Genomic DNA, 17,460 nt, shown 5'->3' with positions numbered 1-17,460 from the left:
TAACTCTGTGTGTGTGTGTGTGTGTGTGTGTGTGTGTGTGTGTGTGTGTGTGTGATGGTATGCATCTAGTCTAATACCCCTAGACTGTGAGCATCCAAGGGTGGCACTCCTGCCTCACACAAATTATATCTTCCTAGCACCAAACACGATAACTTGCATTTGCTACATTTGTTGATGAACAGATGGATGGACAAATGCTTGTAGCACTCTCAAGTAATACAGATTTGATTTATGTACGCTGGTTCTTCATGATTACAAATACTCTTATTTATTTCGTATTAACTTGGACTTCTAAATTACTAAACCCTACTTTTACCATTCTTTTGCAAACTTTTGCATATTTAAATATCATGAAATTTTAATTCTTTCCAACAAAATTTAAAATCCAATGTTTTATTTGTAGTCTTTCTTACGACAAAGAGATTTGAATGGATCTGACCTTACTGGAATTTGACTCTGTGTTTTAGAGAACAAACTTCAGTGGGTTTGTTGTTGTTGTTGTTGATGTTTTGAGACACAGTCTTACTCTGTCACCCAGGCTGGAGTACAGTGTCACAATCTTAGCTCACCACAACCTCTGCCTCCTGGGTTCAAGCAATTCTGTGGCCTCAGCCTCCCGAGTAACTGGGATTACAGGCGTGCGCCACCACACCCGGCCCAAATTTAGTGTTTTAATTTTACATTTCACTATTACACCTATAGCATGGGCTAGAAAAGAATAACCCCCAAATTTCAGTTCTCATACAAAACCAAAAAAGTACCCACAGAGCTTAATCATTTTGACGTGTGCCAATAGTAGCCATACAACTAGCAATTACATTATTTTGTCATCTTACTTCTAGCCCCAAAGGGTAACAGAATGATTAAAATCTTATCAGATGAACATGAGATAGTATATTTTACAAGTAAGTAAACTACTCCTTCAAAAGCACTGTTTGGGGATTATTAATTATATACTGAAGCTTTAGCTTCCCGGGACTGTTTTTTCTTTTTGTTTTTTGGTTTTTGGTGATTTTTTTTTTTTTTGACCATGGAACTTTTTCTATATTTTGCATATGTGATATGCACAGTGAAGCATACTGAATAGTGACAATTACGTCATTTTCATAGTTATCAGTTTTCAACATTTTACTTTGTTCAAGCTGACCACTTTTCTGTGGAAATACCTTTATTTGTTTCAAAGCTAATTTTATTCATTTCTGTCTAATGCTATATATGGTCAATGGGAGAAATTCATTAACTTGAAGCATATTGTTTTTCATCTACTGCAAATAAGCTTATATACAGTGCTATTAGCACACAGTTTTGAAGTTTGTCTCTGACTTCAGGATGTTAGTAGTGTTCTCCCGCAGTCACTCAGAGAGAACTTACAGAAGGGGTAAAGAACACTGTAAAAGGAAAACAGTTCTGTAAGAGGTAAATAATACCAACCTTTTTTCAACTCCCTTCTTTTACATACTTTAATACACACATTTTACAATATTGCTTTTGTCCACAGCTGTATAACTCCCAGTCTTTGTAAAGATAAGAATAATTGATCTCAGATAGTCACACTGTATTAGGCTTGATGGATATTCAGGGGAAATTGATTCTTTTAAAATGTTCTTGCATTAAGAGGATGTTCAAATGTGATTCTCTTCTGTCTCTAGATCTACATCTACCCCATAGCAACATATTTGGAGAAGATGGGTTCCATTCTTCCTTTTCACGAAGTCAGGAAAGGCTGCAGGGAGTAAGAAAGGACATCAAGATGAACTTAAAAAGTTTTAAAGTATTTCCTTCTCTATCTAGGCTTCTATAATTATTTCTATGATATCCTAGATTTCACCATAATGTATATTTCAACTCTAACTTAAGTCACTGTTTCTAAGGTAACTTCAACTCATTTTTCACTCAACTTGTAAAATGAGTCTTTTACTTTTCCCTCCTAAAGTTTCTTTCTATGTTTCTTTCAAACGCTAAACTCACTGGAAGCTCCATAATATTTCTTCAGAATCAGTGTCCCTGCCTCTAGAACCTAAAAGTGAAGGTAGAAATTAAAGTACTCATCAAGACGTGTATTAATATTTACTTTCCCTTCTCAAAACATCTGAGCATTTACAATAAAGAGCTCTGAGTGGTATGAAGCAAGATTACAATTTGATGCTTTAATAGTAGGGCCACTTTTAATTTTTAAAAGGACATTAAGATTATTTTCGTATATTCTCTGTTCCTGTCCAAATGTGCTGTTTGTGTCAGGCCCAGAGCTGGCACATGATAAATGCTTTTAGAACTAATTCATATTCCAATCACTGCAAATGTAGAGCCTGTGTTCAATCCTGTCTCCATAGTCCTTTATATTCTGGGAAAAAGAGTCAAATGCCCTCTCTAATGCGCTAGCTCTCTTTGAAATGACAGTGTTATAATAATCCTCCATGCATCTAATCTCCCAAGATTCTTACTGTTGTTGTCTCCATATTATAAATGAGAAAACAGCATCAAACAGGTAGCGTGCCCCAAAGGCACACAGCAAGGATGGAGCTGGGATAGGAACCCAGATTGGTCTGAGTCCAAAGAGAGCAAGTTGGTATTTAATGCTCTCCCCGATGCTTTCCCTAAAGATGTATTCATTTCACTCTCCCTTACTCTTCGTTCCTGCAGAAACAACAGGAAAGAGTGAGGGAACAAATGGAAGCGGTGAACACGTCTCTGAACACATCTGCGGACTCTCTGACAACACCTCGCCTCACTCTTTCAGAACTTGATGATATAATAAAGGTAAGGACGCACGTGATTTGTTCAGGTTTGTATTTCCAGCAGGTTGCAACAGCAGCTCAGGGTCACAGAATAATAATAAATTCAGATCTATCAAGTGAGCAGGCATTATAAAGATCAGATGACTGAATGTTTTAGTTTCTTGCACTGTACAACAGTCACTAGCCACATATGACTACTTAAATTTAAATTGCTTAAAATTAAATAAAATTAAAATTTTAGTTCTTCAGTCACATTAGCCACAGAGCTAGCAGCTACTACATTCAGTGGCACAAGCATGTGCAGAAACAGGCATTGCGCCACTGAATATAGTGGAACTTCTTGCAGAGAGTTCTACTGAAAGTGCTGCTCTCGATCCATCCTACTTGCTCTTTACTCATAAAGTTGTGTTTAATAAATCTGGTTTTCAAAATCAATAAAAATCACATTTTGTAAAAGTAGAAAATTTCCAATAAAATGCAGTGAACTGAACTCTCATGAAATAACTCTCAGCTCATTTTTATTACCTTTTGAAAGATATCACTTTCAGGCCATTTGATTGTCATCTCATCCTTTGACTATTTCAACACCGAACTCTCTGTCTTTCTCTCCAACCTGACCCCCATCACTCTCCTTGGTGACAGCAAAATCCATCTGGATGAAGTCATCAACTCTCTGACCTCCAGCTCCTTGAACTTGTCCTCTCCAGCAAGCTTATCCTCCAGTCCACCTCTCTTATCCCACCTGTGGCCATACCCAGGTCTTGTCCTCAGTAACAGTACCTCCTCCCAAACCCTAGTTTCAAGCATCTCCCTCCCAGAGCACATCTCCTATCTCACTTACTTTAGAATGCCCACTCCAGTAATTCTCTGGCCACATGGAGACCTCCCTGCCTTTCTTACCCTACCCCTCTCATGTGCTTTCTTCCCTCCTTAAGCAACTCAAATTACCAACATAATCATTCTTTCAAAATACCCTTAACTACCGTATCTGCCTGTTCGTCTGTTGTGCCTACCTGAGATTACTGACTCATCCCCAGCACCATGGCCATACCAGAGCAACTGCATGCAACTGGTGGGAACCCACTTCGCCTGCTATCAGTTCTGCCTGGTGACTTGGCTTCCTGCTTTCTGAAAAATCAGAGACAAACAGAAAAGAACTCCCTTGATCTTTCCTCCCCAAATCCGCTGGCCTGCCTGCATTTGCACCCACACCTCTGCCTCCCCTCCATTGTAAGCATTCCTTCTCCTGCCCGGCCCCTTCCTGTGCCCCAAACCCCATCCTTCCTCACCTTGAAAACAGGTTGCAGGGTTTCACTCCTCAAGTTATACCCTCTTTCTTCTGGATCACCCAGTTTCTCATTCTTTACTAAATCACTACCATCAGCATACAAACATGCTGTACTGTCTCCTATCTTTTAAATATCCAAAAGAAAAAAGCCCTGTAAAAATATATATATATTTTATAAAGCTTGCATCCCCTCTAACTTCTGTCCTACCACTCTGCTCAGCTTCACAGTAAAATGTTTCAACAGTGACTTACCATTGCTGTTTCTACCTCCCAGACTCCCACTGTCCCCTATACTCGGCCATTTCTGAAGTGGGTTCCATCCCCTTCACTGAGACTATTCCTGTCCAGATCACCAGTGACCCACCTGTAGCCAAAACCAGGGTCGCCTGTCTCTCCCAGGCTTTCTCAGTCCTCCCTCCTCTAAACACCAGGTGGTGCCCTTGTCCTGGCTGCTGTGGTACCCGCTCACAGCTTCTCCCCTGGCTGGCGGTTTCTTCCCAGCTCCCTTTGCTTACTTCGCCTCTGCACACCCTCTAAGTGGTCAATATTTTAGGCTCTGCAGGCCACGTACAACCACTGTCTCTTATTTTTTTCTGGGTTTTGTTTGTTTTTATTTTTTTTTTTACAACCGCTTAAATATGTAAGATATATTCTCAGCTCAGGGCTATATAAAAACAGGCTTCGGTTGGGTGCAGTGGCTCACGCCTCTAATCCCAGCACTCTGGGAGGCCAAGGTTGGGGACAGTGCTTGAACCCAGGAATTCAAGACCAGCCTGGACAACACAGTGAGACCCCCATCTCTACAAAAAAAAAAAAAAATTTAATTAGCTAGGCATGGTGATGCATGCCTGCAGTCCCAGCTGCTCAGGAGGCTGAGATGGGAGGATCACCTGAGCCCAAGAAGTGGAGGCTGCAGTGAACCATGATGGCGTTTCTGAACCATGATGGCGTTTCTGCACTCCAGCCTGGGTGACAAGGTGAAACCCTGTCTCAAAAAAAAAAAAAAAAAAGAAAGAAAAAGAAAGGAAAAAAAAGATTTGAGCTGCACTTGACACTGGGCCATGTTGATCTCTGCTCTGGATAATGAATGGCTCTGTGCTTGGTCCTAGGCCTTCTTTTCTAACTACACTCTCTCCCTAGCTGATCTCATTGACCCCCTTGGCTTTAAAGAACAATTGCACACCGATGATTACACAATTATACCTCCAGCTATGACACCCCACAGAGTTCCAAACTCCTATATCCAAGTGCTTACTTGACATTTTCAAGTCAGAACTCAGTATGATTGTAATAAAGTCACAATCTCATCTACCGTGTATTAATAATAGACATATCAAACTTGACATGTCTTAAATAAAACCCACTCCTTCCCCAGTCTTCCCCATCTCAATAAATGGCGCAACCCAATTGCTCAGATCAAAACTCCAGAGTCACTACTGCTTCCTTCTTTCTCCTTATCTCTAAAATGAATCTTGATTTCTTTCTTTCTTTTTCTTTTTTCTTTTCTTTTTTTTTTTTTTGAGATGTGGCTTCGTCCTTGTTGTCCAGGCTGGAGTGCAATGGAGTGATCTTGGCTCACTGCAAACTCTGCCTCTTAAGTTCAAGCAATTCTCCTGCCTCAGCCTCCCAAGTAGCTGGGATTACAGACATCCACCACCATGCCCAGCTAATTTTTGGCATTTTTAGTAGAGATGGGTTTTCACTGTGTTGGCCAGGCTGGTCTCGAACCCCTGACCTCAGATGATCCACCTACCTTGGCTTCCCAGAGTGCTGGGATTACAGGCGTGAGCCACCATACCAGGCCTTGAATCTTGATTTCTGAGCACTTTCCTTGACTCCACTGCTGCTCTTTGGTCCAAGTTACCTCATCTGCAGTTTAAATTGCCACCAGAGCCTCCTAGCTGATCCAGTTGTCTCCACTCTTGTCCTTCAAGACCACCTCTCTATGCAGCAGCAGAACAATCCTTTAAAAACATAACCAACGTTATTTCTACTATATACACTCCCCAGTGGCACTTAAAGTAAGAAACAAGCTCATTTTGTCCTGGCACATGAGACCCTACATGACCCAGCTCAGACCCACTTCTCTGACCACATACCCAACTCTCTTCTCACTCACTGCACTCCAGCCCAACAAACTCCTATTTTTCAGACATACCATACTTATTTCCTGCCTCGGGATCTCTGCACCTGCTGTCCTCAGATCTTCAAACGGCTGGTGTCCTTATGACCCTTCCATCCAAATGAACCCCTTACCCCACTCACTCCTCATCCCACCCCACCCATCGTATGTTATTCAAAATGTCTTTTACTCCCTGAAATTAGCTTGTTTGCTTATTTGATCACTTGTGTATTATCTGTATCTCTCTCACTAGACTGTAAATTCCTTAAAAGGGGAGACTGTGTTCAAAAGTATTCTACCTCCCAAAAGAATGCCTGGTCCACAATGGGCACACGGGGAATATTTGTTGATTGACTGAATGAGTAAAAGTGGTAGGTCCATGGTCTATTTTCCACTTACACAATAAAAAACATTTTTTTTTTCAAAGTATTGTTCCCTAGATGACCAACCAAAATGGCTAGAGGTTTAATACTGCCTCCACAAAAGTAAATCTTTTGTACTATGAACCCTTTGTGCTACATTCTGGGATTACAAAAATAAGCTAAACTCAGTTCCTGCCTCCTAGGATTGTATGATGTGATGAGTTAAATAACCACTTAAAATGATTACAATCATGTGACACACGAATGAATAATAAAAACACATGGCAACGCTTAACTCATCCTGAGGGGGTTAGGGATGACCTCAAAAAGGAAGTGATATTTGAGCTGAATTTGAAAGGAGCAGAGTTTTCCAGGTAGATTAGACAGAAAATAAAAGAAAATAATTCCAGAAATGGAAAATATGTGCAAAGGTAAGAGACCGGAAAAAATTATGGAGCATTAAAACAACAATCAGTTGGTCAAGATTAGACTATGGGATATAGTGGGTTGGGGTTCGTGAGAATTGATAAAATTGGTGAGAGAAGAGTGGTCAGTTGATGATGTCATGCTTAGAAATTGGACTCATTCCTGCAAAGCCACTGGCTGATTCTGACAAGGGACAGGTCAAATTTTCTTAATAGGAAGAGTACCTTTCCTGCAAGATGGTAGAGAATGGATTAGAATACTCAAAGACTGCGCTCAGGGAAGGAAGCGAGATCACTCAGGGGAGAGGAAAGGGCTGGGATTCAAATGCCAACTTTCATGGTCTCTTTCCTGGTCAGGGAAAGAGGAGACCCAGGAGAGAACATAGTCACAGAAGCTAGGAAAAGAAAAGACTTTTAAGCGAAGACAGTGACCAACACTGTAGCAAACCACAGATAGATCCAGTAAATGAGGATGGGAAAATGTCAAGTGGATCTGGCAATTTGGGGCCAGGTGTTGGTGATCTTGGCAAGAATCATTTCTGTAAAGTGCACTGTGTCAAAGCAAGACAAAAAGCTAGAAGGGAGCCTAAAGTGAAAGAATAAGGTTGTTTGTTTGTTTGTTTGTTTGTTTTTTGATGGGAGATACTTGAGCATGTTTATAGCTGAGAAGAGTCAGTAGCTGGGAAGCAAGAATGAATAACGGGGTTACCAAGACAATGGGGCAGCATGCTTTATACAGAAAATGAACACGTTTCCTCTTAAAATTGGAGAGAAATTTATGTGTAGGTGTAGCTATAAATACATCTATAGAGTTTGTGGGGAAGGGCTGGGGGCCGGTTGCAAAAAGTTGGGGAAATACCGGTTCATTAGTTTTGGAGTCTCTGAGGGAGTTACCAATAAATAGAGCCCCTATCCAACACCCAAGTTCTAAACAGGTTGAAACATAAATAAAATAGTAAATACAGAGACCAAGGATGTTGCCTTATTTCTGAAGCTACTAAGCAGCAGGCATGGCTTTAGGTCTCTTAGCCAAGTGGGGTAGCTGACATTCAGTCCCAGTATTAGGCAGCTGTGCCTACCCAGACAGGCAACACTGTGAGGCTTAGATGGGGGTTCTGCTCAAAATAGCTTTCATATGGAGGAACACAGGAAAATTCAGGCTTTCTGCTGGCAGCTTGCTCCCAAGACGAAGAAGGGTGGAGTTGAGCAGAGCCTATAGAGTTATTCTTCCCAAATTTACCCATCAAATCAACCATTCCCCTCTCACAGGAGTAGAGTGAGGAAAAGGGCAGAGAGGTCTGGAGTTTCACTCACTGGGCTCCCTGCATATAGAGGAGACATCAGAAGTGTGGAAGAAGTGTCCCCCACTAACAGTTTATGGCCTCCAAAGAAAAAAGAAAACAAAGTGATCCGTTTAGAATCAGATGGGGGTGGGTGAAGGAAGTGTTGGCTTAGGAAGAATGACAATGTTTAGAATCACTCTTTGGGTGACTAGGAGAACAAATCTCTTTGCAGCATTGAGGGGCCAGCCAAGGCTGAAAGTCATGGGTTTGCAGGAATATCTGTCTACACAGTTTCACGATCTTTAAGCAAAATCGTAGGTCTGTGGTTGGATTAAAAACCAAGAGAGCCTGGGTTACAAGGTGAGTTTCAGGAAGTAGTCAACCACCTGAAAGGTAGCTGAAAGGTCAAATGAGAACTGAATAATGTCCATTAGATTCAGTAACTTCGATGTCATTAAGTTAACTTCTCTTGGTAGAGTAATGGAGTAGATATCAGACAGGAATAGGTCAAAATGGGGAATATAAAGTAAGAGAAAATAGAGACAACATATATAAGCAACTTCCATTTTTTGAAATACTTTGCTACGAAGAGAGGAGAAAAGTATTGTAGTAACATTAGGGACATGTGTGGATACTTGAAGGTTTTAGTTTAGTTTCGTTTTTAGATCTCAAATGGCAGAGATTTCTGGGTTGTAAATGCTAAGGAAGCAATCAATACAGAAGAAAGAGCTGGCAGTGCAGGATAAATAGATATCTACTTAGAGTATTTTAGACTTATGTGGTCCTGCACTGAAATTTACTGATCTTCATAATAAGAAAGAATAGAGATTATCTTTTGGTGCCTAGGAAAAATGTTTTAAGTTCTTCTAAATTCAATCTATTTATTAAAATTTTTTTCTTTAGAATGCATCAGGGATTTATGCAGAAATAGATGGAGCTAAAAATGAACTACAAGTAAAACTATCTAACCTAAGTAACCTCAGCCATGATTTAGTCCAAGAAGCTATTGACCATGCACAGGAACTTCAACAAGAAGCTAATGAACTGAGCAGGTAATATCCTGGTTTCAGAAATGTAAATATCTATCATGGGGTGAATAAAATATTACTATTCAATTCCATATGCCAGAGCTACTGGAATACAGTTTTACCAGGTTGGTTAAGGTTGGATATGCTTATGTGTTGATATGTTGGTTGGTTGGTTGGTTGGTTGGTTGGTTGGTTGGTCCATCTGCGAGTCCATCATTGTTCATTGCAATTGTTTGGGGGAGCTGGTCTTTTTTGTTTTAAAAAATCTGTCATATTAAAGGCCTGTGTTCTGGGAAGAGGAGGGTGTCTGTTCCACAATTACTGGTAGGATGACCAAAGACATTTTGGTTAGGGCCATAAATGCTGTATAAAACATTATCAAATAAATCAGATCCCTTTAGAAGGTCTAATTCTAACATCACCTATTTATTTCATAGACAGCATTATCTTTCCACACCCAAGTGTCTTAAGTAAAACTGGTCGGGAATTGGCAATATAACTGACTTCTGATAAACACTCTACAGCACCCAGCAGGAACTATTTGATTTCCACACCTGTTAAGAGAAAATCAATTGGCAATTTTCCTCCCAGCACCTAGAAGAGAGTCACACACCTCTTGGACACTCAATTAATGTTAACTGAAAAGTACTGAAAGATCAGAATTGAATTCATGACCCTGAAATAATAGGTAAATAATGAGATCATTATAGAGAAAGACTAGAGAAAAAGGACCAGTAAAGGTCATGAATAAAATAAGAACCAAGATTAACTTCTGTTCAGACTATAAATCACCTTCTTATTCTTGATTGCCAAAATGTTCAAACACTCTTCCAAATCTCCTATGAAGAGAGAAAAAAAGAAAGAGAGAGGTAATATAAAATCTTGGTGTGTCAGTGGGTGAGACAGTGCTGTATCCCGCTCGGTATCATGGCCCTAGAAAATAAGCTTTTGACGAAGGCAATAAAATAGAGCTTAGAAAAAACACTATTTTGATAATATACTATATTAGCAGAACGTTGTTTTTGAGATCCATCTTATGGCTCTCTTCAGTATTCTTTTGTCATTTTGTAGCTACATCCCATTCATTGGGATTCCAAAATACAACTTCTATGTATAATGCCACTCTGCAACAAACAGCGTTCCAGCATGATTCTAAGACAGTTACTACATGCTTTACATGAAACGTGATCCCAAATATCAATCACCCTCAAGTCCTTTTGTATTTAGAATATTTCTGACTATATATTCATGAAAGTATTTCAACTTAGAGACATCTTCATTCAAAATGTGAATATCCTTCCACATCTGTCTGGTGTACACAGTGATTTACGTGCTGTGCTCAAACAAAGATAAACAAAATTCATTAAGAAGCTTCCATTTCAATAGCACATGTTTAATTTGAATATTGAGGTAGTACTTGTTCTGTGCCTAGTAACAAAAGCAAAGTAATAAAGGCTTTGTTTCATGCTCTTTGGTATATCTTACCACTCTTGCCAGCAACATTTTAAAATATTAATAAATATTTGTATTTTGTCCCTTTTTTAAAAAAATGTTTTCTTGTCTGCCTCCCCAGATTTTGCTCTCTGAGCCATTTTCTCAGAAGGGGTTGTGGGGAGGAACAGGTATTGAGTATTTTTTTTTTTTTTTTTACTTTGGTGACATTTTTGTCAAATTTTCTTTTTTTTTATTTTATTTTATTATTATACTTTGAGTTCTAGGGTACATGTGCATAACGTGCAGGTTTGTTACATATGTATACTTGTGCCATGTTGGTGTGCTGCAACCATCAACTCGTCAGCACCCATCAACTCGTCATTTACATCAGGTATAACTCCCAATGCAATCCCTCCCCCCTCCCCCCTCCCCATGATAGGCCCCGGTGTGTGATGTTCCCCTTCCCGAGTCCAAGTGATCTCATTGTTCAGTTCCCATCTATGAGTGAGAACATGCGGTGTTTGGTTTTGTGTTCTTGTGATAGTTTGCTGAGAATGATGGTTTCCAGCTGCATCCATGTCCCTACAAAGGACACAAACTCATTCTTTTTTATGGCTGCATAGTATTCCATGGTGTATGTGTGCCACATTTTCTTAATCCAGTCTGTCACTGATGGACATTTGGGTTGATTCCAAGTCTTTGCTATTGTGAATAGTGCCGCAATAAACATACGTGTGCATGTGTCTTTATAGCAGCATGATTTATAATCCGTTGGGTATATACCCAGTAATGGGATGGCTGGGGAAAAGAGAGAAGAATCAAATTGAGGTATTGAGTATTTAGATCAGACTCGCCTCTGTGGAGCAGAGCCCCGTGACTTCTATAGGCCCTAGGCACTTTTGCCTTGGTGGGTTCTTTTCTCCATAAAAACATTAAAACCTTTATTTCATGTCTGCATTGGTATAAAGATTAATACCATTATTATTGTTAGCCTCATTTTTTTCTTCTGATGAAAAAAAATTAAAATGAAACCGCTGTGCCTAATGAATGAATCAGCCCTTCTGTAGAGGAGGTAGAATGATGATAGACTTGGTTAACAGAGAGGAAAGTAGCCAAAGAAATATAGAGAAAGTCACTCTGAGGGAGCACACAGGGACTGGAACTGGATGTAGGAGATTGAGGAACAATTACCGAGCTCAACAGGTCAGGCGGTTTGAAGACAGGAGCCAGTGTGGGATCTGCAATGTCACATACGAGGGTCACAGAGGACCTTCTGGAGGTTACCGACAAATGAGGTGATGATACTAATCATCGATGTTTGGGACTGAGAAAAAAAATAAGGAATTGGCGGATTTAAGACTGAATAAAATTAAGACAAAGGATTTAGATGAACTGTGAAAGTGGAGATTAGAGTTTATATTACAGAGGCAGTAGAAGTATTTGTCAATAAAATAAATTATGTGGGTACACGTAGTTTTAAAATCCCAATTCAGGAAATAGTGTAGGTATAATAATAAACCCTGATGATTACCAGATGCCATGCATTTCCATATTTTATTCCTGTTATATCTCACATTATTAGCCCCTGTGTGCAAATGTGCAAGCACCCTGTGTGATGAGTAATCAGTAAATATTGGATGAACCTTACACAGGCCAGAGAGGGGCAAAAGCAGAGACTATGGTGTGAAAGGGCAGGGGTGAGGGTGGGCTTAGGTGGGGCTGTGTGCTGAGGAAGGGCTGGGGCTGTCTCACTCCTGAGGCCCAGGATGCAACCAGGCCTCAGGAGTGAGACAAACCTTGACAATATGTGCCCTGGCCAAGCTCTGCATACTCTCCTAGAGCCTCGGCTTCCTCTGTGGAAAGGAAATAACAATGCCGATTTGGATAAGCACTAGGTAGTCGGCATCATGGCTTCATTCCTCTGCCTGACCTCTATCACATAAACAAACTCCTGCTAGAAGAGGTGCACAGGCTGTTTTTAAATCATCATTCCCTTTTCCTGCTGCTACTGCCAGACAGGCAGCCGTCATAGAACCAAAATGGGGTTCAGCAAAGACAGAGGAATGCAGAGGAGGTGTGACCCTCAAGAAAACCTTGCCACGCTAGGTGACTTTGAATAAGAGGAAGGAAGCATTTGTGATCCTAGAAGTATTTAAAAAGCAAGCATTAAATATGGCCCCAAGAAGGTAAGAGGGAGAAATAATAATGTTTGTTTATTAACAGGAAGTTACACAGTTCAGATATGAACGGGCTGGTACAGAAGGCTTTGGATGCATCAAATGTCTATGAAAATATCGTTAATTATGTTAGTGAAGCCAATGAAACAGCAGAATTTGCTTTGAACACCACTGACCGAATTTATGATGTGAGTACTCCCTTAAAGTTCTTTATACCTTGCCTTTCCCACTGGCTTTTCTGTTTTCTGATGTCGTCTCTTGAACTTCCAGTGTGAAATCCAAATGGCAGAAAGAGTGGAAAGGTCAGGGGAACTAAGGAAAGACCATTTCATGAATGCCGTGAAGGTTTCAGTCTGCAGGTTCTTCAAGATGTGCTGTAATCCAGTCAGCAAATGCCAGTTCCTTTGACAGCTTGTTTTCTTAGCCAAAGTCCCTGAAAAAAAAAAATATGTATTTAAAATTGTTCTTGCTGATAGAGAAGATACTTTATGCATTCATTTAGATTTTTTTCAACTCAAAATTATTTGCTGCGTGGCTTCTATGTGGCAAGCACTTTGGTGGGGCCTTGGCCAGGGCTTTGTTCTAGGTTCACTGAATCTTTCCAAAAAAACACATTACCTTGAAAATGCCAAACACATTACTTTCTCATGGTCACAGATTTGACCTTAATTTTGAGCTGTGAAAATGAAGCTGAATGAATTTTGCTTGGCGTTTAGCAGATAAACTGTGTCATTTAAATCCTACAACTATGAATAGTTCATTTCTTCTGCTGTCATTTTTACTCTCTCCTCCCAATTCCTTTGTAGGCGGTGAGTGGGATTGATACTCAAATCATTTACCATAAAGATGAAAGTGAGAACCTCCTCAATCAAGCCAGAGAACTGCAAGCAAAGGCAGAGTCTAGTAAATATCTTCACTTTCATATCTCCCTTCTAATGTGTAGCTGCTTCCCTCCTTTCATACATGTATACAGAGGTTTCCAAATCTAGGATTAAAGAATGATAATAACTAAATAACATATCAATAGTTCCTGCTCGGAGTCTAGTTACAAAAGAGCAAAGATTTGATACTTTAAATTGTGATTTAAAAAAAAAATGCCACGTAGTAAACTACGTGGAAACATATAGCTATCTCACGTGCTGTGGCTATGCCTGCTAATCAAACAGGCTGACTAATAGAAACTTACCATAAATATCCATCTTTAGGGGGAAATGTCATAAAATACACTTAACACTAAAACTGTATTGCACAAAATTTCCTCTTCCTTGAACAATTCCGAAGCCCTTTTAAAATGTTTCCCATGAAGGAATGGGTCATCACTGTGAGTCAATTAGGATAAAAGGGCACCACAAAGTCATCTGGTTATTTGCTTTTTTTTTTTTTTTTTTTTTTGTAGTTTGTGTTCTACATAGGTTACTGCATTTAGAACAGACCTAACAGCCATGTGGTAAGAAGGATTTCCAAAGGCCAATGTTTGCATCTGCTAAAGTGCTCGCATCCAAGGGTGAGGGAAGGAAGGAAAAATAAAAGCAAAATCGCATTAGACAATTTTGAATCTTATGAGTTACTCTTAAAAACAATTGAATGGACTAAGAAATTCACTAAACATTGTTCGTCTCAGAGATGATGAACTAATTCCTAAGGACTTTCGAACATTGACTAATGAGGTTGGAAATTCATCATCTAGCGAACTTCTAACTACCACCTAAAAACAAAGGCCAAGTTTGAAACTATAAATCTCACCCAATTTTGTTAAAGTAATTAATCTCATTTAACCATGCATTTTCTTTCTCTTTTGCAAAGAGCCATTACATAGAGAAGATAAATGCATGTTGCTTTTCATACACAGATACTTAACTATTTATTTCTCATAAAACAACTGTTATTTTATTCTTCTGGGTAAACAAAGGCAGTAAAAAGTGCCATTGTTTCTCTAGCCTAATTATTATATGTCTAATTAATTTATTGTATAAGTCTATCCTGAACATACTCTACGGAAAATAATTAGAATATCAGTAGTGAAGAATTAGAATATTAACAGTAAAATATTTCTAAATAAATGTTGCTATATCTATGTATTGCTTTTATTTCTTGTGTTGTGAAGACCAGACTGTGTCAGTCTTCATGACACAGTGACTTAAATATTTTATTCTTTTTGATAACTTGTAATATATTCCCTCAGTCTTGTCATTATTGAGCTATTGAACTTCATAAAAGCAACTTTTCTATTTTAAATTTAACCATTAATCGACCCCTACCCACATCCCTTCAAAGTTCCGTATTTTCTGTCTGATAAATCTCTCTGCATTAGCCTGTTTGAATATTTTACAGACCTGTTCACCTATTTCATGATCTCGTTTGGCTAAATCCCTTCATGTATTTATTTGCAAAAGGAACAACAATAGGGACTTAGTACTGTGTGGCTTAGAACTTTACAAGGCTGTCTTCCCTTGATAATACACACATTTGTGATGTACATTCAGGTTTCCAAATTAAACCACAGTCATCTACTAAATTATGTTATAATTTTAGATTACCTTTTCTTCATTCCAAATTCCCTTTAATGATCAGTAATCTTTACTTCCCAACTTTCTCTTTCATTATATATACCAAATAGTTGATAATCAATATAATCTCAGGAAGCTGCTATTTAAATGAATCTTCTACTTAACTCATTTGCAAAATGAAAAATATTTATGCAAGTCAGTAAATTCCAAATAGAACACACTTCTTATGAAACATTTCTTCTTATAAACATCAAGCCCAAAATAGATTTTCTTCCTCATCTTTTTATCAAGAGCTCCAAATATAGAGTTAAATATATTCTTTCTCAGTATATCAGGCAGGATTTTTTTTGTTTGTTTTTGCAGTCATGAGACCCAAAAATAAGAGCTAAAACATTGCTTGTATTATAATGTTTGGAAATTGAAATTAGAAAGAGGAAGAAGGCAGGGTGCAATGCAAATTCTCCACACTACCCAGAAAAAATACAAGAAGTACTTGTATTTGGTTAACTGTACTTCATGACACCACCACCCCTTATACACATCTTTGGGGGGGGGGGAAGATAACAATAAACCAATTTGAGTTTAATTTGATGTCCAATTTGAGTTTGTTTTAGGATTTCAAGAATAGTTTAACATTTAAAACATTAATTGTAATTTGTCACATTTATAGGATATAGGATAAATTCATATGGTCATCTCACTACATGCAGAAAAATTATTTAACAAACTTGATACTCATTTTTTATTTTTAAAAAAGACTCTCAGTAAGCTAGGAATAGAAGGAAGCTTCCATAATCTGAAAAATAAAATAATATTCAGCAAATATATTAAAATGGAAATATTGAATGCTTTTCCACTAATATTAGAAACCATACAAGGACATGCTACATTACCAATTCAATGTGTAAAAATCTGGTTTAATTTTATACACAACAAAGGGAAATAAACTTTTTAAAATAGCAGTGTTTACAATAGCATCAAATACATAGGAATAAATCTGACAAAAGAGGCTAAGGTTGCTACACATAAAGATGTAAATAAATGAAGATCTAAACAAGAATTTATATATAAATGATAAATACCATATTCATTGAGTAGAAGACTAAAATTTGTAAAAATGACAATTCTCCCAAATTCATCTACAGATTCAATTCAGTATTGATTAAAGTACCTGAACTGAATATTCTAGAATTTATATGGAAATGAGAGGGGAAAGCCAAGAATAGCCAAGATCATCTTGAAGAATAAAAACAAAGCTGGAAGACAAACTGCATTATCAAGATTTATTATAGCGCTATATGGAAATTAAGACAGATATAAAAGATTGCAATACCGTATTCTCTCTTTTGAATAAAGTTTAAAAACAGACACAAACAGGTGGAGACAGAATTCAAAATAGTGATTATCTTCGGGTAATCACAGGGGCTCTAGGGAGCTTAAAAGGTGGTAATAAGTTTCTATTTTCTTGACTTGGATGCTGGTTTATGCTTTGTGTTCATTTTGTGAACATTTGTCAAGCTGTGCATTTTTAAAGGATGCCTTTTTCTAGATGTATGCTATATAGCAATTAAAATTTTACTGAAACAAATAAGAAAACAAGGATTATTTTTATAACCAGTCATCATCATATATATATAGAGACAGAGAGATTTTTTTCTTTTCAGTTCTTTACCAATTGTGTGGTTGGTGTTATAAGTCACGGCACGGCTATATGTTTCAATTAAAGAAATTAACCATTATGGCATCCTAAGTCACTCACAAGCAGTATTACAAGTGTTCTGCAATTCTGCACCTCAAATTTTAAATGCTACTTTCCAGAATTGTTGATCTATGTTCAGAGTATTCAGAATGCTGCAAATACTGCAGATGACTGCATCGTACAAATGAGAAGTTTCCTTGTTGAAATGGAAACCTTTTTGAGGCATCTTGGCTCCACTAGTACTTCTTTCTGCTGCTTCTCCACAGGCAGTGATGAGGCAGTGGCTGACACTAGCAGGCGTGTGGGTGGAGCCCTAGCAAGGAAAAGTGCCCTTAAAACCAGACTCAGTGATGCCGTTAAGCAACTACAAGCAGCAGAGAGAGGTAAGCATAAGAAAGAA

The 17,460-nt window shown here is 38.5% G+C and overlaps 1 protein-coding gene across 5 annotated transcripts in view; it reads left to right on the top strand.

The window, feature by feature from the left end:
- LAMA4 (laminin subunit alpha 4) overlaps positions 1-17,460 on the top strand; it is a 148,529-nt gene that overhangs the window by 87,006 nt on the left and 44,063 nt on the right. For all 5 annotated transcript variants that reach the window (XM_028847051.2, XM_077999296.1, XM_015137555.3 and 2 more), the window contains exons 13-17: positions 2,641-2,757; positions 9,119-9,267; positions 12,901-13,042; positions 13,661-13,757; positions 17,327-17,443. In XM_028847051.2, the coding sequence (XP_028702884.2) occupies positions 2,641-2,757; positions 9,119-9,267; positions 12,901-13,042; positions 13,661-13,757; positions 17,327-17,443 (622 nt within the window). The remainder of the gene's footprint in view (positions 1-2,640; positions 2,758-9,118; positions 9,268-12,900; positions 13,043-13,660; positions 13,758-17,326; positions 17,444-17,460) is intronic.

Source organism: Macaca mulatta, chromosome 4 (genome assembly GCF_049350105.2).
Source record: "Macaca mulatta isolate MMU2019108-1 chromosome 4, T2T-MMU8v2.0, whole genome shotgun sequence".
NCBI lineage: Eukaryota > Metazoa > Chordata > Mammalia > Primates > Cercopithecidae > Macaca > Macaca mulatta.
The sequence above is the reverse complement of the archived record's forward strand: the minus strand, read 5'-3'. Positions and strand labels throughout refer to the sequence as shown.